General features: G+C 40.7%; 1 protein-coding gene across 1 annotated transcript; it reads right to left on the bottom strand.

The window, feature by feature from the left end:
* Positions 1-3,698: 3,698 nt before the first annotated feature.
* LOC114879373 (failed axon connections) lies at positions 3,699-25,375 on the bottom strand. Its single transcript, XM_029194244.2, has 4 exons — positions 24,824-25,375; positions 5,166-5,504; positions 4,931-5,068; positions 3,699-4,697 (listed from the first exon to the last, which is right to left on the bottom strand). The coding sequence occupies exons 1-4, from the start codon at positions 25,166-25,168 to the stop codon at positions 4,341-4,343; spliced, it is 1,179 nt and encodes a 392-aa protein (XP_029050077.1). The 5' UTR covers positions 25,169-25,375; the 3' UTR covers positions 3,699-4,340.
* Positions 25,376-25,433: the final 58 nt, after the last annotated feature.

Genomic DNA, 25,433 nt, shown 5'->3' with positions numbered 1-25,433 from the left:
CATCTTTGTTCTACTGAAATACTTTATTTATTCACCTGAACCTTTTTTCTATTCGTCAATTATAATATAATTCATATTCAATTAAATGCTAACATATCTTATTACATGGATTCAATCTTTTGTCATTTTGAATTTCGCGCCTGAAATTAATTTTTATCAGCACCATCTAGCGGTTGGTTCCGCAAAGCTTGCTCCTGGTACCAGGGCAGCAGAAAAGCAAAGAGGTATACGGTCAAACAGCCAATTCAAAATGGCGTCCTACCTACCGAAACCTGTGTATTTAATGAAAAACGATTAATTTCTCACTAAATACGAACCATTTCTGCACTTTTGCAATTTATTCTTAAAGTACATAATCGTAATAACTTTCACATATAGTTTTTGCAAGCATTTTATTTGTAATTAATTACTTATTAATAAATCTAGAAACTGCGCCTCGATCGGCGTCTGTACATAGCCGCGGTTTTTGACAGTTTATCGCCTTTTCGTAATTAATTCATGAATATTAATGATTGAAGATTAAAGAATAATCATGCAGCTATCTTCCTATATAGGTTTCACTGATATTTTACATCGGAATATTGAGTTATTAAAGATTTTGCGGTGACCAATACATCGAACGGCGGCACGTTGCTAACCTTCATACATTCCTGTTCACTTTATTAATATATTTCGACACTATCGAGCAAATTCTACATACTTTTAAGCTTGTATTGCATTCTTTAGACCTGTATGTATTATTTGCAGCAAGTTTTACTCATATTTGTGTGGTATTTGCTGTGTTATTAATATTTCTTGGGGGTGATTGACCGGGTCGGAAATTGTCGAGCGACATTACCTCCAAAAATTGTTAATAAATTATTATTCTGAAGTAAAATATTAACAAAACCTATATGAAAAAATAGCTAATACATCTATTATCGTTCTAAAATTATAAATGTGCATGAATTAGTCACGAGAAATCGATGAACATCGAAAATCTCGATCATGTGTTGCCGTCCTCACGACGCGGTTCTCTAAATTTACCAATAAGTACTTAATTACAGTTCAAATGTTTAAAAACTTGTAACTGGATATTAATACAGCGGCATATTGTAATAATAAATTATAAAAGTACACAGATTATTCGTAGATAACGAGAAGTTAATTATTATGTATTGCGTATTGTCATTTATGCAGCGACGCGACGCCATGATGGAGTGGGGCGGGGTTCCCCCACCCACGACCCACAGTAACTTCGCATACCTCTTTCACCTTTCTGCTATCCTAGTATCAGGAGCAAGCTTCAGGTGCACAGCCCGCTAGATGGCGCTGCTAAAATTTTTTTAATTTTGCCGCGAAATATAAAGATTGAATTTGTGCAAGGTAACATGAAATTAACATATGCTGCGATATAAAATATACAAATCATCCTCGAGTAATATAAATATCGCATAGTTTTCTTAGAATGATTTTAATATTAAGTATGTTATATTTGTGCTGTAGTCGAAATGAAACAGTTCGTGATTAGGCAATAAGAAATTAACAATACGTATATACATATATTTAAAGAAGGAAAACTATAAGTATAATTGTACAATAATGAATTGATGTAACTACTTATATTGGAACTGGATCGCACGTGTACTTCCACGTCGCGAGCTGAGCGTCTTCTGCGCTGTCGCTACGCTCCCCTACTTTTCGCCTATCTTCGGCGCGCGCACATGCACGCGCATGCGCGATACGTTCGTGACTGAGAGCATATCTAACAAAGCAAGACCTTTCGATTGATTTAAAAATTAAGTATCTTTCCACAAATGATGTAAAAATGGAATGACTTACCGTGATTTATTTAATAGTTTAAAAATAAAATATCACTCTTAATCTATCTTAATTTCTATGCAACCGCATACGTGCGATATTAACGCAATTAAAAGAAATATTCAAAATCCAGGTGAATCAATAAAGATCAATAAAATTTCGTAAAGATCACATTATATTTATAAACACATTTTATTTGTTCGTATGTATATCGTTAATAAATGGTGATATAATAATGACAATGAAATGTATAGCACCGAGCATAAAACGAGCAGTCATATTATAATTATTATTATTAATATTCCTCTTACGATAAACCTTACTATATTGGATGTGTGCCTACCTACTGTGCTTGCAACGTTTATGGTCTTGTCCAAGTGTTTTTCTTTTCTTTTTCTCAACCTTCCTTACTAATTATAATTATTATTATTATTATCTATACTCGTACTTGTAATAATTCATAATAATAATAATAATCCGCAATAATAATAATATTAATCATATGTAACCACGGGTGTAAACGTATGCGTTGTCCTAAGGTATAAACAGCTTTCACACACTAATTATTTACTTGTGTTATTATTATTTTTTTTTACCTTTTGTCCTTTATGTAATCGTAATCGTCGTTTAATTATAAGTAAGCTACTTAAATATAATTATATTATCCTCGTGTTTTTTTTTTCTCGTGGAATTATTTTGCGACCACGGTTTGTTAATTAAACGCGCGGCCTCGTACAAAAACAGTTCAATTCCCGTTCGATATTATATAACATTATACATAAAAAAATGTCTGAGTTGTATGTACTTTTTCTTTTCTTCTTTCTTTTCGATGCGTGAAAGACACTTTTGTATTTTATTTATTTACTTATTTTTTTTCCCATTTTCCTCGCGATGTAAAATTTTTCATAAAGTCATCTAATAAAAGTTGAACTAATACACGGGACAGCACAGCGTTTCGTTCCTTTTTTTCATTTTCTCTTTTCCATTTCATTGAATATATTGGTTCGAACGATCGAAAGGAAACCCAGACACACAAGAAGATTTACGCTTTTTTGCCTGTGCCTCTTTTCTCGCCCTCTTTTAAATCCAAGGTTCGTCTCGCTCTTATGAAAAGAAAAAGAAGAAACAAAGACGGTCGAAGCGGCTGCGACTTTCAAATGCGTCGCTATCGCTTCCTAACCGGATTCGGTGAACGCCACCCTAACTCGGATTGCATCCGCGTATACGCAATACAAATATCTATATAATAATGTACAAATCATCGTAAATATATCATTTGCTGTCGATCCGCAATCGCACAGATGAGTCTTCGCTCGTCGGGACGTTGTCAATGGTAAAAAAGAAATAAAAAGAGAACAGAAGAACCAGTCAACCCGAAGATGCGCGGGCCCGCCTATCATTGTGAACAAGTGTACTTATTATTTTTAATGAATCATTGCGTCAAGTGTAAAAACAGTGTCGCCTCGAGGTTGACGCGAACGAAGCAGGTGATATTATGATGTACAAGAGACAATTAAAAAGATTGTTACTAATCTCCCTCTCTGACGTGACTATTAATCTATCACGTGTAACTTGGTGACTCGAAAATGACGTGCATGTAATTTGAATTATTAAACAGAGGGCTCTCGTCTAATGCAACTAAACAGCAACACGACTAAACGAAGATCATGATGTGGTATACGGTACACGTTACTTGGAACGCTAGGTACGTAACTCATTTTACACAGTAAGAGCCAATGGTAATAAGAAGCGACTACAAAATGAGGCCTGAATCAATGTCCAGAGCTCTTTTGTTCATCATCAACTATAAACGATAATCTCGCTCCTTTCTAAACCGCACTGTGTGTACATCTTATTTTGTTACCGATATACACCGAGGCGCGTTTATTCCTTTCCTTTTCTTTCATCCTTTTGGCCACTGTTCTCGTCGAAGATCTCGTACCACCTGCGCGCATCAGGCTATTGCATTTGATATATTGCAAACCTACGATATTCTAATGACTTATGAGATAGCCCCGTTCTGTTTATTTTTTTACTTTTTTTTTTCTCTTCGTTTATCCAGGGAGGGAGGGCGAAGGGCCCATGGGTCGGATAAAGATTGTTCGATTCCGGGTGTGCTTCGGGTGTGTCAATGAGAAACGACGTAACATGTTACGAACCGTATATAAACGAAGTATTTAACATTATGAGCCTATTAATATATCTATACGTATAAGTAGAGAGCTCTAATCTTAAAAACGCTTGTCGCATCTACGCCACTTGCTTTCTTTTTTTTTCACGTACACATACATTCGATCGCCTCTTCTTGCCTCTCATGTACTCTATTCGCATGCATACACTCTCATCCGTTCTATGCATTTACTCTTTTCCTTTCAATACGTTCATTCATACACGCCTCTCATGCTTTACTCACCCTCTCCGTCTAACCCTTATCCCCCCCTCCGTTTCTTACCAGATCACACACCCACAATATTCCACAAGTTTGAAATCTTCTTTCCCTTTGAACGACTTATTTACTTTTCCTTTCCTCTCGAGACAGCTTATTTCCCTTCTTTTTCCTTTTCTTTGTTCTCGTCAACCTCCTTATCCTTCTCTAACTCTTTCTCCTCCTTGTCAGCTTTCTCTTTGTCGCCCTCTTTCTCCTCCTTCGACTCTTTCGTCTCCTTCGCCTCCTCTTTACCTTCCTTCTCTTCCTGTTTCTCAGGTTTTGGTAAATGCGTGTTCATGTCAAGAGTCGTACAGATCTGATCCCAATCGGGGAAGCATCGCTCCTTCATGCGCGAACAGTGTCCAACCAGATTCGGACAGTTCTCCGCCATGTAGTCCCGTAGGCTGTACGGCGTGTCTTTGTCGATGTAGAGGATCTGGGCGAGATGCGCGAACGCCACGACGTCCAACTAATTCAAAAGATAAATATATTAGAAACATGTTTGTTTGATAAGGGCTTATGAGGCATCTGATAGGCATCACTGCACGTGGACGTACAATTGGATGCAATGTTGGCTTTCTTTAGCTAAAAATAAGCGTCCCTTTGGTTTTGAGATAACCTAAGGAGAGGCTAGATGGAATCTAACCCAGTACCCCATATTTTCACACATAAATACAATTGTGAAAGGTACAAAAAGCATACCGTGGTTGGTTCATCTCCAAAGAAGAAGGGTTTATCAGCAAGCATATCGGAGAGAACCTTGAGATCAGCGCATCCAAATTGGGATACCTCTTCAGGGGTGTGCATTCCCATGCCCTGAGCCTTCACCTTCTTTGCGCCCTGCAAGAAATCTCAGTTAGATATGGCTACAAATGATCCATATGCTCCCAATAAAGTAAATAATTGTAGAAAAACGTAATTCGAAAGCAAGATTTACCTTACGTCCGTATGTAAGCTTGAAGAGAAAGTTTAGAATACCATTGGGGATACGGCTGCCGAGAACGTGCTGAAGGTTCACCTTGTATCCCTTAAGGACCTGATCGAAATTCTTGGTGCGCCAACACGTCACTACCCAAACCAGATGATTCTCGATCATGGATATCATCGCATGGGAAACGCTTCGTTGTTCAGACGTAAGGCCAGCGTCTAGGTCTTTATTGAATTTTTGGCTTAATTCGCGGAGAATGATAATGCTGTCCGCGATCTCCTCGCCATTTAGCTCGACGAACGGCAGCGCGCCTTTCTTCGAACGGAATTTCAGCTTGTGGTCCACGTTCTGTAAGAAAACAAACGCTGTTTATGTAGTTAAATGACATTATTTGAAGAAAAATTGAGGATGATAAAGGCAAGACTACAATATTCTTGGTATAATCTTCTTAAAATCATTCTGTAATGCTCAAACGCGCTTGTATGCTTCGATTTCGAAGCCTATGCTATACACACTGGTCTGGGAGGAAAGAAAAAGGTGGAAAAAGTAGAAAAACACCAACAGGGCTTCGATGGCGTAGTGGTGGAGGCGCCTGCTTCCTACGCAGTTGGCTCGAGTTCGATTCCCCCACAACGTAATTTACATAGAAGAAAAACAATTCCTCCCTTCTTTTATTACAGTTTCTCTGACTAATAATTCTGACGCTAATTGAGATAAAATTTCGAACCAAGGGGGATGCGATCATGAGCCAAAAGTCCCCTTTATCTACTTACTATTTTTTCTGTTCAAAATTTAAGTACGATATCAATCATAGAGTCCGTTCGTCTAATGTATTTTGTAATTTCAAATAAATTATTGAATATTCTAAAGCTTTCATCAGATGATTATGTTAATTATTTTAACGCTTTTAGTAAATAATTAGATTTATGATATTTGCTGCGGTTAAACTTGGATTCCAAAGTCAGTGCTTTTTCACTAGACGAAAGGACACTATGACGCATACTGTACCTGACGAAGCCACTTGCATCGCGCAGGGGCCAGTCTGCTTTCGGGCTTCGAAGAAGTAGGGATTTTTTTTGCAATTCGTTTTACAAATTTTTGCTTTAGAACCGCGTCGCCAGGAAATTAATTGGCGACGCTTGTTCGTAGAGACAGGTATATAAGAAATGACCGTAAATCTAGTATTAAACAGCATTTAACCCGGGTGCATCGAGTGCAACAAATGCACCTGCACGCTCTATTTATACGCGGCGGTGCCACACACCGAGCAGCACATCATAAGTCAAATAAGATATCCGGTGTCCTTTACAGCTGCATCAAATTACAAAGCAATATTGATAAGGCGATATACGCGTGCGAATATTTCACGCGATATCTCGGGTCAATACGCAGCAATATAATTTCATGGAAGTTGAATAAATAGTCTGAAATCAAGGTACCACGAAAATGATACGAGATAACAGAGAAATAAAATATTGTTACCTCTCGTATGTGTGTTAACTCCGTAATAAGGGGGCTAATGGAGCACCGGAAGTAGTACGCTTTCTTCAAGATCGGTTTACAACAGCGAAGTTAAACACTGTCAATGAGAATATTACCGTGATTTCTCCAAAGCATATTAAACAAGCAACTTTCTAGCCATCTGTTAACACATTTCGTTCCGAATTACCGGCCGAGTTGTAAAGAAAATTGAGCATGGATTTCTCCCTTATTTCCAAGAGCTATGCGTCATGACTTTGCAAAATTATTAATTTTTATCTTTTCTATAATTAGGCAAAGTTTAAGTCAAATCAACCCTCCCTTAATGGTATACAATTATCATTTCTATAAGGATTACAAAAAGAAAATCAATATAGGTACTAAAACAGTATACATATGGTAAAAGCTGGATAAATGCAAGGTGGCTATCTCCTCCACGTGGGGGGATCACCCTAGGTTGACCGAGACGCTCGACGAAGAAGCCGTGTAATTTGATCCCAACCGTAAATCGGTGTGGCTAATACTAATTCAACGATAAACTTTTTTTATTTTTCATCTTTTCTTAATAATACTATTCCTAACGCATTTGTGAGATTTTTCTGATTAAAATGGTACCAAATACTATTTATTTATTTATTTAGAATATGCTGCGGAACTAGGTGCTTTATCATGTTAAGGAAAGCCCGTGATTTCCACCAAACTGGACAGTTTCTTCCTATTGAAAATTAAAGTAATTTACAAGCTAATAATAATAATAGAACAACATAGAATCGACTCCTCAGCTGAATATAAACATATGCAATGTTTGAGTCCCAATCTCTCTCGCACATATCCAGCTTTTATTGTACCGAGAAACATTTTTCATGTCAATCACGATCGACAAGTGGAACAGCGTCGAGTTCGGTTAGTCGCCTATAGAAATCACCTGAATTATCCTAACAATAATGCACGAAGAGAGCGTAGCACCGAGTCCGGTCCCACGAAAAGGGGAACAATGTCGCGATATACGTGGGAATACCTCTTCGGAAAGAGCTCATCATCGCTGGTAATCAGCGGTGTCGAACGCAGTTGCGGCATAATCAGAAATAAACGAAAGTGAAGTCGAATAGGAGGATCGGAAAAAGCGAGGAGGTGGTCCGAGAACGGGTATATGCATCTCTGTGTTAGCGGTAATAGCGATGATGGAAACGACCGCGTCGACGATGATGGAGATGCACCTCGGCTGTTTTGCAATGCGAACGGCCCCCCTGATAGTGGTAAGTAACGAACGGCTGGTACAGAGAAGGTGGGGGGTTGTGGGAGAGGGACGAAGAAGTACAGAGGATGTATACCAATGCGAATTCCAACCTAAGTAGGAGCGAACGAAGAAAAAACGATACTCGTATGGAAGAGCAGAAGTCGGAGAGATAAAGGGATAGAGATAAGTCGTTCACTGGAATATTATTGACAATGGTGTTTAAATGGTGCACCGGTCGAGAACGAAAGGGGTTGCGAAAAGAAGGAAAAAACGCGAGAGGCATCAAGCGTGGATGGAACGGAGAAGCCGTACTATATGTAAGGGTGCAACGACTTGACCAAAGCGTGAAAATCCGATATGGCAGAGAATTAAATATCCCGTGGCGTAAAATCGATGAAGCGGTCGGTATTTACTGATTAATTCGCCGCGTCGTCGTGACGCTTAAGCAGATGTCGTCGCGGTCGCTCGCAACCCGCGCCGACGATCGTTAAAACCGTCCGTCCGCGCGCATTCAAAAGCGCATAATAACCGGGAGAAAGAGAGCGAACCGGAATATCACGGAGAAGCGTGTATCAATTCGAAAAGATGAAAAGTCGAGCAGAGACGGAGGGGTATAGGTGGAGAACAAATTACCGCGGGGCAGCTTGCCTCACTCCTTCCGCTGCATCGTTCTGCGCATGCGCGTACGAGTACAGGGGCGAGCAACGTTAACTTTCCCTAGGGAGAAAAGCCGATATAGGGATATTCATCCCAATTCGCTTTGAAATAACAAATAACAGTAATAAATACGTCTTTTCCTCTAAGGGTAGCCAGTATCGAATAGCAAGGGTTGAAAAATAGATACAACAGGGTAGAATGAACGCAACACGAGACAAGTGAGGTTAATCGTAACGCAATACGATGAAACAGTGATTAACAAGCCGGTATAAAGAAACTTCGAAAAAGCCGAAAGAAACAAGCTGGCCAGAATACGAGGGAGAAAAAGGGATCACCGAGAGGAGGTAGAAAAACCTGAGAACACCAAACGAAGCAGGGAATAACGAGGGGAGAGCATGAAACCCAGAGAGAGAGAGAGAAACCATTGGGGGGGCAGACAGACAGACAGACAGACAGAGAGAAAGGAGAACAGATTGAAAGAGAAAGAGAAGGCGAATGAAAAAGAGAAGCCAGAGAGGGAATCCGGGAGTGGTAAAACAGCAAACGGGCGAGGGGGGGAAACGCGTGGGGTTAAAACGAGAGAGAGAAAGATTGAACATTGAAAAACGAGAAAGAAATAGCAAGAACAAGACAAAGTCGAGTGTTGGAGGCAGAGAAGGAGAAGGATAAACGGAGGGTGGATGGGTGAATGGGTGGGTGGAAGGGAGAAGAAACAAGCTGGAGGACGATGAACTCTGGCGGTAGGCAGCTTCCGTCGCCTGGCAACGTGTTCCTCCTCCTCCTCCTCTCCCTGAGGCTTCACGCCGTTATGTCGTGGGGTATCGTACGTAGGCAGTGCTCGTCATGGAGGTAGTAGTCGTGTCATCGTCTTCGTCGGTGACGATCATGGTAGTCGTTGCTGTATTTTCACGTAGTCGTGGCCTCTCTCGCAGCTTGCGCTGCGTATTGATCGCACACGGGATGCGCTACTCTGCTACTGCTGCTGCTGGCTCACTGTTCCATCGCCGGCCTCAACTGCGGCCGAGAGCTTTGGCCACAGCCCTAAGCGCGGAGGACCAATCTGGCTTCCTCTTCTATCACTTGCCGTTTCCTTTTTCGAGGTCCGAGTAACAAATATGTTTGGACAGGATATTGGAAAGAGGCTGCACACCGAGGGATCGTTAACCCTTCGCAACTTAAACGCTTATCTTAATAGTAGGAGGTGGGAGGATATTCTATTGTCATTTACTTTCTCCGCGTGGTTGGTCATCAACAGTCGAACACCTTACGGTACACGGCGATCGATCCGCTTGCCAGGTATGGTTAGGCCGCTCAATCGTACAATACCCAAGAGATATCTCTCTGGAATAGTAGATATCAGAGCAGCAATCTCGAGAACAATTTTATCCCCGAGTTATCGCTCGTTTCACCTGATCTCCAAATGATTTTCTCACTCTATCCAACCCTCCATTTTGATAACCTCGAAACTTTCAGCGTAACCCACGTATCCCTATAGAGCACTCGGCATTGTCTCCGATGCGTGATCGCAAAACAAGGAGAAACAGAAAGGGGGTATAAATATGTCGGTGTGGAGCAATATTTCTATTGTTCGAGGAAAGCGTGTTCGCGAACGCCTCTGCGTACGCGTTGCGTTGCCCACGGGCAACGCCGTTTCCCGCCGGTATCAATGGCGGCCGTGTTGGTGGCCCGATGAAAATACCGTCGAGAGGTGAATGGTTGCACGTGAAAATAGTTTCACTACAAGGCTAGCACACGCGTGGTCATAAAGGAATGCCGGCGCGAACCGATCAGCCGAAAACGAAAGCAAACGCAGCTGTGACTGCCAAGTCCAACGAACTTAGAGCTTGCCAGAGGACCTCTGTCGGATTAGCAATGGGAGTAACCGTTCCAAATGATCAAATCAGCTTTGATATATAATTATAAAGCGATGGATTATTTAATTCGTTGAGAAGCAAACATTTACTTAAAATAAATTAACAGTACATGGGTTAAAGCTGTTAAAAATGGGCTGCCAATGGGGGAGAAATTTCCACACAGTTTGCTGGTAAATTGGTTGAACCGGGTACCCTGGCAGGAAATCGGTGTATTAACCGACAACAACAACAACGAGCAAAGACTAAGATCGTCGTTTTAACGCGAAAGGCTCGTTCCCCTCGTTAACCATCCGTTGATTCGCCAGAAGGAGCGGGCAGAAAGAGGAAACGCGAAATTACGCAGCGTATCTGACAATAGGCCATCCGAGAATGCCCGTTTTTCTTTACTATTCCGCGAACAATGAACAATTTGTTGCGCAAAATAGCCGTGGCCTTGATTTCATGCGTCCCGATTCCGACAGTGAAACGCATAGAAAAATATCTTTATGGAATAGAAAATTTCGTCGAACTATACTGTCATCGGTGAAGTTGAAATTGCCAAGTACAGGGTGAAGAGAAATTTTCTAATCCCATCAAGTTAATCAGCGGGTGAACACCGTTGAGAGAGAGATAATAAGGGCCACTCGTTTTACAGCTTCTGAACATCTCGACGGGGTGGCCATTAGGAATATTTATGGGGTACACGATTCCGTGTCGAGTCCAGAAAACACATCTCTCTCTTTCCTTCTGCCGTGGACGTAATCGAGCGATGGGGTCATTTGTTAACGGTTAGATAGGCGGAGGCAGCCTAGTGTACGAGTTATGACGAGAAATGGGGGACCACTTTCATCGTCCTCTCCATTACAAGGTGTGCGACCGGTTGTCAGGTCGATAATACTCGACAATTCTCTTATTACGCTTAATAGTTTGAACGATTGAAAACCAGCTCCGACACCTTCGAGGTTAAATAAAACAGTAGAAATGATCGAATGAAATTTTGTTATTATACTTAATCTTTCCCAGCCCCGTTAATTCCTTCGTTTCGTATAACAGGATTAAGTAGGATAACGCGGAATGTTTCCTCGTTTTTAAATTCTCCCTGTTCCCCGTGGAATGCATTCGGAATCCATTACCGAGCGGAAGACCGTGAATCTCGAAACTGCACTTACATACCAATTATCCCTTCTATCGGGAACGAAGAAAATCCTACGCAAGACGCGGCGACGTGGGACGCCGGTCCACTCTGGATCACTTACGACGAATCTGAAAAGTCTATCAGCATAAATTAACTTCGAAGAAGATTCTTCTTCCTCCTGTCCTCTACTCGAAATTCCTACCCACAATCATACAATTAAATTTTAACCACAGTAGCGGAGGACGTATGTAGTCTGCCGATTTATGGCCAGCCTGCGGCGAAAGGATTAAGGGAGGTTAGATAAGACGGTGTTGTCGCGTGCAGTTGCCACTTGAATTCAGTGTTTTCTGATTGGAGCCTCGAAGAGCGTCACGTACGCGCGATAAAAATCCTGTCGATCGCGAGAGTCTGGAACTCGGTTGAGGTCGGTGGCCGGCCTACCTCAACAACGGAACGTATCGACACTCGATGCCGGCGCACATGTCGGCCAGCAGTTCAACACGTGTCTTGGCCAGATAGCGTTCACCTTGCACGTTTCCGCGTCGACGACATAAACCACCCCCATTTCATTTCCGTGTTCCGTCGGAAAAATCCAACCGATTTTTCACAATCGCCTGAATATTACAAACAGGAAGATAACGATCCATTCATCGGATGAGATCATCGGCGGCGGTATTATCATGGAAACATTCCCTAATTTACATGTAATTGTACGCTCGTGCCAGAGAGTAACCTCCTCCGGCCAATCGGATAAGCATCCTTTTTTTTCCCATCTTTAATAGAATTATCTGAAAGCCGACAGTTTTCTGACTATGTCCGATAGATCAGTCAGTCATCGAACAATGAACTTCCTTCATGCCGCGTGAGACGTCTTATGAAACGGCGAGATAATTCTCCGTTGATATACGGACAATGGAAGAGTCGAAGGAAGCTGGTTCGAAGGCTGCCGCGATATCGACTTCGCCTCCGAGATGCGATTACGGCATCGTGTATCCTTGATAACTGCTGTCGAAGAAGAATACGAGAGGATACCGACGCAATTCGTCTTGAACATGGCGATTAGATACTAAAGGAATTTAGGAAAAATAGTTAAGAAGTACTATGTACACTTGTAATCGAATCAGGCTTCTCCGGGAAAAACGACGGGCCCCCTTACCATCCTTCCCCTTAGGCAACCGGGGATGCACTGGCGTTGCACCGAAACCGGCCCCTGTATATAGGCCCCCGGCGGACCGCCGCCATTCGCGCTCACGCGCGAAAATTTGAATTACCGTTTACTTCGTTTCTCGTACTTTTCAATTATATACTTAATTTTATAATGTATAATAATTAAAAATCACATTATTTTGATATTAATATCGTGAAAATTATTCTGAAATATACATAAGCTGATTTATTTAATGAAATAAATATATAAATAAATATCGTTTTACTGTGGAGTAGTGAAACATGGTTAAGCACAGTTCGCGTCGACCTAAAACATTTCCACCGGTGGTACGAGGATCGATACGACTAGCAGCCTCCAAGAAAAAGAGAACATCGTACGACGTTCCGTAGCCGAGCACGCAAACCTACATTGCTGCGAGAGAGTTCATTCTTCAAACGGTGCAATGAACCCACACGACAAAACGAATTTCTCGCGCTCGAGGAATGTCAGCCTGAGCCCCGTGAAGTCTTTCAACCGTTCCACCGCGATAAGATAAGCAGTAATGAGGTTCAATTGGAAGATTAATTAATTAAGGACCCGCGGCAAAGGGGATAAATTGGGTACATTGCGGTGGTATGCCGGCGCGATGCATGTGTACCAGTAAACTGGCCTACTCGGTCTAACTCGGAAAACGAGAATGAGAAAACTGAATATTTCTGTCTAACAGAGCAATCAGAATTTTAATTCATTCGTTTGAAAGGGGATCAATGTTCCATGCATTGAAACGTTTCAAGTGTCATTAAAGTTCTTAGCAATCCGTATTATCATAAGCCTTGCTATTTCCATTCGTACGCTGGGGAAATAGAAAACCATTATGGATAACGGTAAAAAAGAAAAACATAAATTCCCTCGTGTTATTCTCTTCACGTATCCGATTCGTGACGAGAAACAACGTAGTTTTTTCATTTACGCAATCGACCGAGTAAACAGATAAAAGAAATATCGAACTTCCTTCGAGCGGATGCTGAAAATCTTTCGAATTCCGTGCACGTGGTTCCGGGTTAGGGGCCGAGTCAAAGGTTAAACGACCCTGCATTCTTCACGAAGAAAAAGTGACTGAAATTATTCCACAACGTTCTGGAGCAAGACGATTGGTCGTTCCCTAATCAATCTTCTTGGACAAAATGACCTATTCTCGTTTTTCTCCCTTCCCTTCTGACTCTGATGGAGAATGATCGGCTTCGCTTTGTTCCTGTTACGAGTGATACCGAACAATCGCGACTCCAGAGGTCTTTTGGTGCTATTTTAAGAAACCGTTGCCCCCGCATTCGTTCTTACCAACTTTATTTCTGCTCCGATACGAACCAACCACCGAGATACGCCCGGACGCGTTCGCCAGGGGGATTGCTCCGATCTGCGTCATGGATCGGATATCATCTTGGCGACATTCGTAATTAATGGAATTTCATTAATTTAATATTTATGATAATATTAATATCGCGATTATTATTACAATTATCAGAAAAAATCGTGGGAAAAAACTGTTTGACCACTCTTGGATTTGAACTCACGCCCGTCATAATAGTATAACCCTCCACTTTACCCCCTATGCCAAAACCATCCCTAGTACTCTTCCACTTACGATTCCTCTTAATCGGGTATGAGTGACAGAACGAATGAATGACATAGCATATAACTAGTTTCTAATGCCCCATATGGCAAAATGTAACTAAAAATCGAGATATTAAAAAAAAAAAAAAATTCCTCTTATTTAGGAATTCTTCTTATAGGTTCGAATATCATATTAATAATTTAATGTATTAATGAATCAACTCGGTAAACATTATTCCATGCACCCGACGCCCCTGATATAATCATGGAAAATAATTTCACGATAAGAAGATTAGTACGGGCAAACACGATATTCAAGAAACCGGCGTTGCATCATCCAAAATTAAAACCGACCTTTTTTAGCTCCCTTATCTCATTTACGGTCTTAAACGGAACATTCCTATAGGGAACTCCGTACATCCATTAAAGCAGGAAAAGTTTCAAGCTAGAAGAACGGAAATCCTCTTTCAACGGGAAAGACATATCTTCCAGTACGTTCTATCACGTTCACTGAGGAGTAAGCGCTTTTAAGCCTGATATTCAAGGCATTTCTCTAGTTTAGAACAGCATTCGCGAGACGGTAAGATTCTAAATGCTCGCTGCTCTTAATAATTCATACGCGTCGATACGCAGAAAATCAAATAACTAAAAGCTCTTCGCTTTTGCTCATGTACTCGGTGGGTATCATTTACATGAACATATTCCAAACGAAAATAATATTCAGAAGACATCGGAAATAAGGATTACAGACAACTAGTGAAAAAGAACTCATCGAGGAGAAAAATTACTCAGTGGGGATAAATTATAGAAGAATACATCCAAAAAACCCCATATGTCTGAAGACAGAAAAATTACTAGCAGTAATATCTAATTACTAAAAATTCACTAGAGTTCTAACTACCGGTAATATTTAATTACTAAAAATTCACTAGAGTTCTAACTAGCAGTAATATCTAATTACTAAAAATTCACTAGAGTTCTACCACACAAAAACACAATATGACATCAAAAGAAAAAATCACATTAATCAAAGGAAATTATTTTTTAAAAAGTCTGTAAAAAATATAAAATTACACTAAAAGCATTCTAAATCATCCTGCTACTAACCTTGCAGAAAAGAACTATGAACATAAGTGTAAGAACGCATGCTTTCGCGAATTAATAAGCGAGGTCGAGCGAGGTTCAAGAATGATACGAGCAAGGATCGATATTTATCGATCGTTTTTTAAACATAAAAATAGGTTGTACACTTGAAACGATCGACCGGTGTGTGCTACCGTTTCTTCAACTGCGTTCCACGTATCCAAGTTTTCCGTTCGGAAATATACTTAATGTGTTACGAATTATAATGACGGCATGGTGCACCACCAGGTGTGACATTTTTTTTTCTAGATTTAAATACCAAATGAGTCAGCTCTGATTCTCAGGTGTGACGATGTTTCCACTCCGAAATCGCGCTACGAACCGATGAAACAGCTTCTAATTTATTGATGATAAAAAATATCGAATGACTTCGTGTTTGAATTGTAAGGATAGTATCTTAATTATTGTACAATATAAATCTCGAACGAGTGTAATTTGCTTTTAATATTCGAAAACATTCGATTACGAAGCTCTAATGAGCCTCGCGATGCTCGATAACCCAAATAGTTTTTCAGAAGTATTCTTATCATCTGTGATTTATTCCAACTTGCTCTAAATATAAAATATTCAACTCCGTTTTATCATCCTCCAAATTTATGGGATCTATTTTTAAACGGTGAATTTAAGAAATCAAATCACACCGTTTTCCCTGGAATTTTATCGTTATCTCTTTGGGAAACGACAATCGAGGCTTCATTGGTCTCGATTCCAGGATATACCATTCCGGTGAATCACTCGGCATGAATAATTACCGTCTGTTTTCTGATCGTTTCAGTCGATAAGGAATCTCGTGTAACGACCAGTTTAATTGCATTACGTTACGTTTCGCTAATTTGTAACTGCCTCATTAGGATAACATGTTTGATAATCAATCAATATTTTCGGATCAATGGTTCGTTTATACTTGATGAAATCATCAAATCTACTACATTCCATTAAACGATAAGAAAATAAACAAAATTGAGCATACTTTACGTGCACGGTGTATAATTATGAAAACTCTTAAAATATTCATTATTACCAAAGGCACCGGTCTAAAACTTGATATACTATGAGTCAAAGGGTTAATGAAACATACTTCAAAAGCAAAAGGATTAATTTTCAACGAGACACTCGGTATGCCATTGACGAGAGTACGGTTTACGAACGCGTTAATAATTGCACGTGCCTGCACGTGGTCTTACGTGAATTCGAGGCAGAAGGTGCAATCGACAGGTAAATCTGTATTCACCTAACGAGCAGCTCGATTGAACGGATCGGCCACGATCGACGAATCGAATGGAATTGAACGGAGAATGCTTTATATAGCAATGAAAGGAAGGAACGTTTGTATCGTGTATTGCGTCTTCGAATGGACAGAGTCCTCGAACGGAAACCGCGTCGCGTCGTCTATAAACGCGATATTGACGACCAACGATGGAAAACAACTTTCCATGTATTAAACGTGATACCGTTCCCATACGCGATCTGTTACGCCGATTGAATCTTTATATGTATCAAAATCAATTCCGCACGTGACTGTATGCGCGCATCCGTATCCATCGATCATATCGATCATTAATCAAACCATAAATTGTATTTTTTAATTCTCTATATGGATAAGGACGGTATAATATAATAATATTAAAAATAATTAAATACTATCTCCTTTTTGAATAAATAAAAATTATGAAAATTAAGTGAAAAAGAGAATTGTATTTGATGCATAGAATAGATGGGTTAATGATCATTTGTACCGGTGAAAGTACTGTAATGAAGATAAAGGAGTTGGAATTCAGTTATAACGCTTATTAAAGCATACCTGAACGAAGAACAAAGAGGAATGACTTAAGACGTAGAACGGCAAACGTGGTGTTCGAGGCACGTCGCATTCTGCACAAGGCAATCGTCTTGCACGCATAGGCATGGGAAAAATGCATTCGCTTAATGCATGTAAATTCATCAATCCAAGAATACTTGAAGCGCCACGACTGAATTTATATCTGTTTAAAATGCATCCCAGCTTCGCGAAAATTTTCATCTACGCATTGTATTAATGAACGAAATGAAATTCGCGAAAGCATCCGAGGAATTTCAAAGGTATTTCTCACGACACATTTACGATAGTCTCGGTTTTTTTCATTAAGATACGTATATGTTTATATCCCGGGTTCTCGTCCTTTCCCCCAGGCATTCCAAAGGAGAATGACAGGGGAAGGGACCCTATACACTAGTGGAATTCTGGAGATTTTTAAATTTTTATTAAATTTCGCATTTATTCAAATTATTTAATATTCTAATCATTGTTTTCTAATTTTAATTTTAAAATTAATATTTCGTTGGATATCCTTTCATCCTGTGACGTTTCGTGTTACCAAGCGCAAAAACAAAAATAACTACACAGTTTAGATTTCTTTAAATTAATTTTAAAACATTTACAAATGAAATCATGTGAAAATATTATGTATAAGCATTATAGATTACAATAAAAATATTACGGTATCAATTTAGCATAGCAGAATATAAATTTTCTGCACAAATATGAAATAAAGAATATTTTTATTCAAAGTATCCAGAATTAATTCCACCAATAGGAGGATTTGAATTCATATTTCTCGATCATATACTAAATTTTGTCATTTTATGTTACACCTTTTTTTAAATTACTTTTAATATTAATATTTTAAAAATTCCTGTTTACCCTATACTAAGCTTCTATTTTCCCTAGGAAAGAAGCCTGACTTGATCGCGAGCGTACATTTCTATCAGCATAATTGTCGTGAATTGAAGAAAAAGTCAATTACTTATTGAAGCTTGCTAGCCTCAATAGAGGGAATCGAGTTACGCGTTGAAACAGCCGGAAAGCATATATTGAATACCACCCACGGCGAATAAAAGCGGTCTGAATATTTTTCAGCTCAGAGATAATCGCTTTTAGTTTCATTTTTCAAAAATGCTCAAACTACCCAAGTGAGTGGTAACGATATAACAATATAACTGAGGGGTATTATAAAATTAGACCCAGCAAGGGGTACCATTTAGAAATTCCAACGGTACAAAATGTTTCCTCCGAGGTGTACAACCGTTAAGATTAGTAACACGTGTGTACAGGGCGTTTTCAGTGCCGAGTGACTTCCATGAAACTGTTTTAAAAGGCCTGAGATGGCAAAGGAGGGGAACGGTTTACCCACATCTTCTCTACCTGCGCGTTTCCGGTGATTTAAAGAGCCCGACCTGCCTCAACCGTGAAGCGTGGCCGCACACGTTTTCCCCTCTACCTGGTCGTGTTAACCGATCGGAACGGTAGGCCAACCGTGCTACCCGGGACGAAAGTCTTATTAACGCAATTCCGTACGCTGCAGACCTGGTGTAATTGACGAATTAACACGCTTTTCCCAGCTGGCTAATACGAGCAAACGCGAGTCTAATACGATCCGACGGAAATCAAAGGACCAATTTCCCAGCTGAATTAACACTAATTTTGATCGAGATACATTCGAGGCAAGTTTGGTCGCGATTCGATCGGTGCAACGAAGGTCGGTCCCATGATTTGTAGAGTATCAAAATAGATTCAACGATTCGAACGGCCGATACCAATCATTCAATCTAAGCACTTAACCGAACTGCAACGATAGCTTAATCAGAATCACTTGAACACAGACGGACGATAAACACGGCAAAAGGTGTCCAAACGGCGATCTCTCTCAATACCATCAAAGCATTTAGTCTTTTTTTTCTTTACAAAGTATACTCTGGAGAGAGAGTTAGATCCCATGACTCATGGCTCGTTCCATGGCTCGTTAAATCTTGACCCAACCCATGCCATAACTGTGAGCTTTAGATTATTTCCTCTGCAGCGTCTTCTGAGAAAGAATTTCGACACCATAATTTTCTATCCTTTGGTCGCTAAGCGATTACTCTCCAGGTTTCAATCAATTTTAGGGCTGTGTTTCCGAATAGAACTCAGGTTCGGTATATAACCTAAATTGACTACAAGAAACCGATTAAAGTTGGTTTCAGAGCTGGATGTCTTACCGTTTTCGAGATATCGTGGTAAGGTTAGGTTACATTAGGTTAGATTCTGTGTATACGCAGGATCGAATAGCGCATGCGCAGTATCAAATAGCGCATGCGCAGTCCCAAAATTGTACAAAAATTTCTCACCACGATATCTTAAAAACGGCAAGACATCCAGCTCTGAAACCAATTTTAATCGGTTTCTGGTAGTCAATTTAGGTTATATACCGAACCTGAGTTCTCAATTTTGGTGGGACCATTCGGAAACTTATCCCAATAAATTGTAGAATAAAGACTTAATCCCCATTTCAGAAAAGTGGTCCAAATTTAAAAAAGAGATATTAAAACAATAACGCTGCACGAGGCGTGTCATCGGCCTGAAGCTCCATTACTTTATTAAAAAGAAAAGAAAGTTTCCCTGAAAATCCTATTTTTTCTCTGAAAACGTAAAGAATCCGCAAGGTTGCCGACGCGAGATCCGCGACCTCGATCGGATTCACCAACGAGATCTGCTTTCTCTCATTACGCCGCGCGCCGTCACGAAAGTATAATTCTACTTATATGCTCGATGGAGCACCGGAGAACAGAAGAACCACGGTGCGAGTTGTCTGTTCATTGGAAAAGCGCAAATGCGATTCATCTTCATCCCCTTCCCCATCTCCCGTCGTCATTCAATGGGCGAGTTTGAAACGTAATTATAATGTATCGCTTTCATAGCCGACCTCTCGTGCCCGGTATGTATCGCGGATACCGTTCGCGAGTAAATCGGACCGGAAACGAGTTTAGCGCGCTGGAGAAACGTCGGAAACAATCGATTGTACCGGGCACAAATGGTACAGCCGACGAACTTCATGGGGGCATGCGCGCCACGTATGGTGCACGCCGTTGTTACCCGCTATTCGCGCATTGACGATACTCATTGTTCGACTTGTGTCAGTGAAAAAGTATCACGTCGACAAAGTTTCGATGTTCGATGCTCTTCAAGCGACACCGGTTTAAATGTTCGTAATTCTATTTCCAGTTTCACCGAACACTGTATACGATTTTTTAACTAGCCCTAATTTTTAGGGCTTTTAGTTAAAATTAATTAAAACTAATTTTTAGTTAAAATTTAGCATATACAGTGAGGGGCAAAAGTGAGTAGACATTGAGTTGAGGATTTTTGAGAAGCTATAAAAATTAATTCACTAAAATATGTATTTTCATTGTTTTAAAAAATTGCAATTTGTTGAAATCGTGAAAAAAAAATAGTGAATCATAATTTTTCAACGTTTTTATGCGAGTCTATAATGAAAATTTAAAATATGTATTTCGTAGATTCAGATAAGTTATGTGTATGCTGAAAATTTCATCGAGATCGGTTAAAAATTATAAGTAATTAAAATTTCCGAAAATCGCGAGTTTTCATCCAATTCAAATTTTCCCGCGTAAATGCGGGCGGTGGTCCGCCGGAGGCCTATATATAGGGGCTCCCTTTCCTAGATTGTCATTCCCTCCAGGGATGCCTTGTCGGATGATACGCGTTTCCGTGAATCATACTATTTTCTAAATGAAAGACCCTAATATGAGTCATGGCGATAGTAAGGCTATGCAAAAGTCAGTCGACTTTAGATTCACGGAGACTTAAATAAGGGCTAAAATTCCGAATCTCAGATTTTTTTGGACCTCATTCTGAGCCCTAAACGTGTAAACGAATAAACGTTCTTTCCACTAAAACGTGTTCTTCCTTGGCCTATGAAAAAGGGTGAAACTATAATTCTATCGTTAAAAGTAGAAGAAAAGTAACGAGTATGTTCGGGATCGGAAACGTTTCACGTACGATCGCTTGTGAACGTTCGAAAAAAAAAGAAAATGAGGTGAAAAAGAGAGAAGCAGCCGATAAATTAGCACAGTTTCACGCGTTCCCGTGTCCCGCTAACTTTCGCACCGAAAAGCGCGCGTCTTGGCAAGAAAGCGTGAGAAGTTATATATGAAACAGAGAATTCTTGTTTCAGATTTTTTCCTAACCTACATTTACGTGTTAGCGACTCGTCGCGCGAACGTGTCTACACCTTCGAAAGTGCTCTCTTCCTTCTTCTTTTGTTTCGCAATGGCATGCAAATCCCGTATCCTTTCAAGGACTGCCATTATCGACATGAATATTCATGTAATGTACACACGCCGTTAAACGATATACGTATTTCAATCTATCGACGCACCATATGCGCCTTGTACAGTGAAAACTCGATAAATGTAACTATTGCCGGCCCGCTACGCAACAGTTACGGAATAGAAGAATCGTTCTTCGAATTTGATTGTAGTCTGCAGACGTCGAACGTAGAAATGTAGCTAAATTCAAAAGAGGATACTTGAGCATTAAATATAAATAAAAATAGAAATTTTAAAGGATAAAAAGCATTTCTTGGAAATTTCGGCATGCATACCGAAGGCGAAATTGGTCAAGTTGGCCAATTGATTCGGGCCACTCTGGGCGTTATTTATACCTATCTTGATAATGATTAGTTCAATAGGAACTTCCTCCGTATTACCTGTGACCTCTTTTGTTCCAGTTCTGTCGTTTTACCATTCGAACGAGCGCTCATTACGAAAGGGTTAGCGCGATTCTTTCTATGGAAATACAATCAGCGTATAATTGTTCGAGGCTCGCACGAACCGCGGCGTACAAAGAGAGGTCTTTTTCAATCGTTCTATCTTACAAAATGCAGCCCTCGTTATACTCGCGAGTATAGTATTGTAATAATACTAGAAACAAAATTTTGTCCCTAGGGCGTGTACAAGAAATAACCAATTACCGTTCGGGTAATCGAGAACGGTGAACCGGAAGTGGAGGCGTCGGTAACGCTCTCGACAATCGCAACGGACGAATTACATAAAGTGCAATCGCTCATCGGCCCTCTAAAAATAGCCCGAAAACGAGCGGGGACTCGTTCGAATTCGTCCGGACCGTGTCTAAAATGGTCCGCGTTGAAAAGGCACGTTCTTTACTTTTTCTTCAACAGATCATTATCGACGGTCGGAAACGCCATCAACCTAACCGTTATCGCGAAAGAACAAGCTGTAAGAATAAGAAAACACTATCGACTCGTTTTGAGATCTGCTTTTCGAACCCTCGGCAAACATTATCCCAGTGACTCCGCGTTTCGGGGAAAAGCAGTTATGTTCAACAGATGTCGTTGGAAGACCCCACGTTCGGGGCGGCCAGATGAAAAAGAACGCCAATGGCGACGCGCCTAACCTCGACGGAGCTTCCAAAAGCGTTTCGAAAGTGGCGACCACCATGGGATAAAATTCCATGCGTTCCGAACCACGTTCGCGTGAACTGAGAAAAAAAATTCCTTCAGTTTCAAACTCGAAAGATATATCGCGCATTCTTTTAATAAAATTAATATTTGTTTGTCCTTTATATCAACAGACATCGATCCGTTGTTCTAAAATAAATTTCATCAAACACTGAAATGAAAAAACAACGCCGCGTACGTGCTTTTTCATACCGCGCCCCGACTCTGATTATTTATCGTGTATTCCACACGTACGCGACCCGCGACGAATATCGCCCCTTTGCAGCCAACAGAGATATAAATAAATTGATGGAAAAACGCGCGTAAACAGGCGCATATATCTCTTTAAAAAAGGCGTAAAAGAAGTATTCCTCTCTCTTTTACTCTTTTAAGAACCTTTCTAATATTTAATTTTACACTAATTAATAATAAGTTTAAGATTTCACCGGGAGGATTTGAATTTGCGCGCCGAAGGATCTAAGGCTACGATCGCTCCCATTGGCCATAAGGATATTGCCGATATTTATCGATAGCAGCATAGTATCGATATCGATGAAATCGTTTATTATACCAGAACACATAAACCCTATCAGAACTTTATCAAATGTATTTTGAAGCGTGTATTTCATATATAAGGTTTATGATAAAACATAACTTATCAACCTGCATCGTACCGATTTGCCGAGTAAAAAAAATCGTTCTCTGGATGTCGAGCGTTTGTTCGGTCATGATATCGATCGATCCATTGTGTTCATCGAGACAAACACACATGGTTCAGCGGAACGCCAACTCCTTTGGTTGACGCGCGAGTCCCGCTCAGCGTGTACGTATGCGTGAGCGTAGCTCGAAGGGGCTACCCGCGTCCTTCCATCCCCCTTGAAAACAGAACGCGCAGGATCGAGGGGCTCCGGTGTGTACAGGGGCATTTTCCTCTCTGTTCAACTTGGAAGCCCTCCAATAGCCTCTCCTTCCTTGCCCCCCCCCCCCCCCCACGCAACCACTAAAACCCGTTTTAAAAGTCCGTAGGAATGCATGCCGGCGGGCCTTTCACCTCTTTCGCGAGAAAATGTATTTTCATGCTTTTCGATCGCGTGTACCCCGTCATCCCGCTGCATTTACTCTAACACCGGATATAATGATTTTTATGATACGGAGAAATCGTTTCGTACAGTATAATTATTGGTACAGTTACGATTTTAGAGGTTAGGCAAAAAATGACGGATCTACGATGGAGGAACTAGGACTGTTCGATTCGAAAGCACGTACTATATTAGGTATAATGTTTCGTCGGATTATACGTTCCGTGTATAATGGGAATGAGATACTTGTATGTTTAGCTATTACGTGCGCGATTACATGCTTAAGCTTTGCCCTCATCAAAAGAGTCCTGGATACGTTATCACCGCTTGTCTAAATGCCCGGATGTAAACACTACGGTTTCTATAAATATTTGCGTCTGAAATTCAAAGTAGGCTACCGAATCGATGTATTCAACCGGGGGAGAACGACATACTTGGTTTTAATAGAATATGAACTTATAAATGTAAGAAAAATATAAAAGCATCGTATGCGCGAATTCAAAGCAATGATTCGAGAGAAACATGCAAATGTCTGCTTCGAGTTTTTATGAAAAGAGATCGATATCGTACAGAGGGGTTATATCAAATTTTTACAGAAATCATTGATCATTAAAATGTTTGTAAAATGAATTAGCGATTAAAATATAATTCAGAATGCATAGAATTAAAGAAAAAGTAATTGGTAAGCGTTTAAATGCACGTTTAAATATTGCTCTGGACGCACGGAGGTTGACAAGAGTCGCCATTTTGAAATAATCGGTAAAGGATCCACCTCTTCTATAGCTTTTTTTTTTAACATAATACGTTCGTTTACTACGCAGAATTTCATCTATACGATTCTTAGCGTAATTAATCAACCGAAGTTTTACTTTGAAATGCAGCAAAAGGGTAGAACTAAAAGGACGCGTCGTCAGTTTTACCCGGAAGAAACACGACGCGTAGGGTACAACTTCGGGAGCATTGTACTCCATCGATCTCTCGTCTCTCCCTGCTGCGAGATACTCGAAATTCGAACGCATCGATAGCAAGCGAATAACAAATGAAAATCTTACCTCGTATCTGATGCCGGTCAGTCGCAACCATGTTTCCACCTTGAGACAATACGGCGAGATGGAGGGCAGGAGCGGCGTTCGAGAGAACTGATAGAGATAAACAACGTCCTTCTCGTAGTTGGTCTTATGCACGCTGATAGCCTTGGTCGGTGCCGATGATGCCGTAGCAGCCGCGGCGTCGGTAGCCTCCTCCTTTTTCCCACTTTCTTCTTTCTTAGCCGCATCTTTCTCTTCTTGCTTATTGTCCGGCGGCGTTTCGTCCTTCAGCGCCTCCTTCATCTCCTTTACATCCTTAATCTCCTTGCTCTCTGGTCCGGTATTCTCTGTCTCCGTAGCCATCGTCATCTTGATTTATTTTCTTTCACAAGTTATTCAGCGTCTACGGTTCTCAGTCAAAACTAATAAACGCTTCGTACGATCGAGCGTATAACAAACGTCGATGGACAACTTCTCGTGCGACACTGAGAGATTATCCTCGAAGAGAGCGCGCACAACACAAACGTACGCCGGGGTACTCCTCAATCCCTCTGCTCGCCGGCCGGTTCCTTCTAGCCGCTATCCCGTTCTGTCTGCGGCTCGCTGTCCCCCCAGTCGAGAGCGACGCTGCGCA

The sequence above is a fragment of the Osmia bicornis genome, chromosome 12 (genome assembly GCF_907164935.1).
Source record: "Osmia bicornis bicornis chromosome 12, iOsmBic2.1, whole genome shotgun sequence".
In the NCBI taxonomy this organism is placed as follows: domain Eukaryota; kingdom Metazoa; phylum Arthropoda; class Insecta; order Hymenoptera; family Megachilidae; genus Osmia; species Osmia bicornis.
This window is presented reverse-complemented; position numbering and strand designations above follow the sequence as displayed.

Bases quoted from the DNA above. Each gene is read 5' to 3' on its own strand.
- LOC114879373 (XM_029194244.2), bottom strand. From the start codon at position 25,168: ATGACGATGGCTACGGAGACAGAGAATACCGGACCAGAGAGCAAGGAG. The intron at 5,505-24,823 runs GTAAGATTTTCA...GTTTTCTTACAG, and splicing joins TGACCGGCATCAGATACGAG to AACGTGGACCACAAGCTGAA. The intron at 4,698-4,930 runs GTATGCTTTTTG...CTTTTGAATTAG, and splicing joins TTGGAGATGAACCAACCACG to TTGGACGTCGTGGCGTTCGC.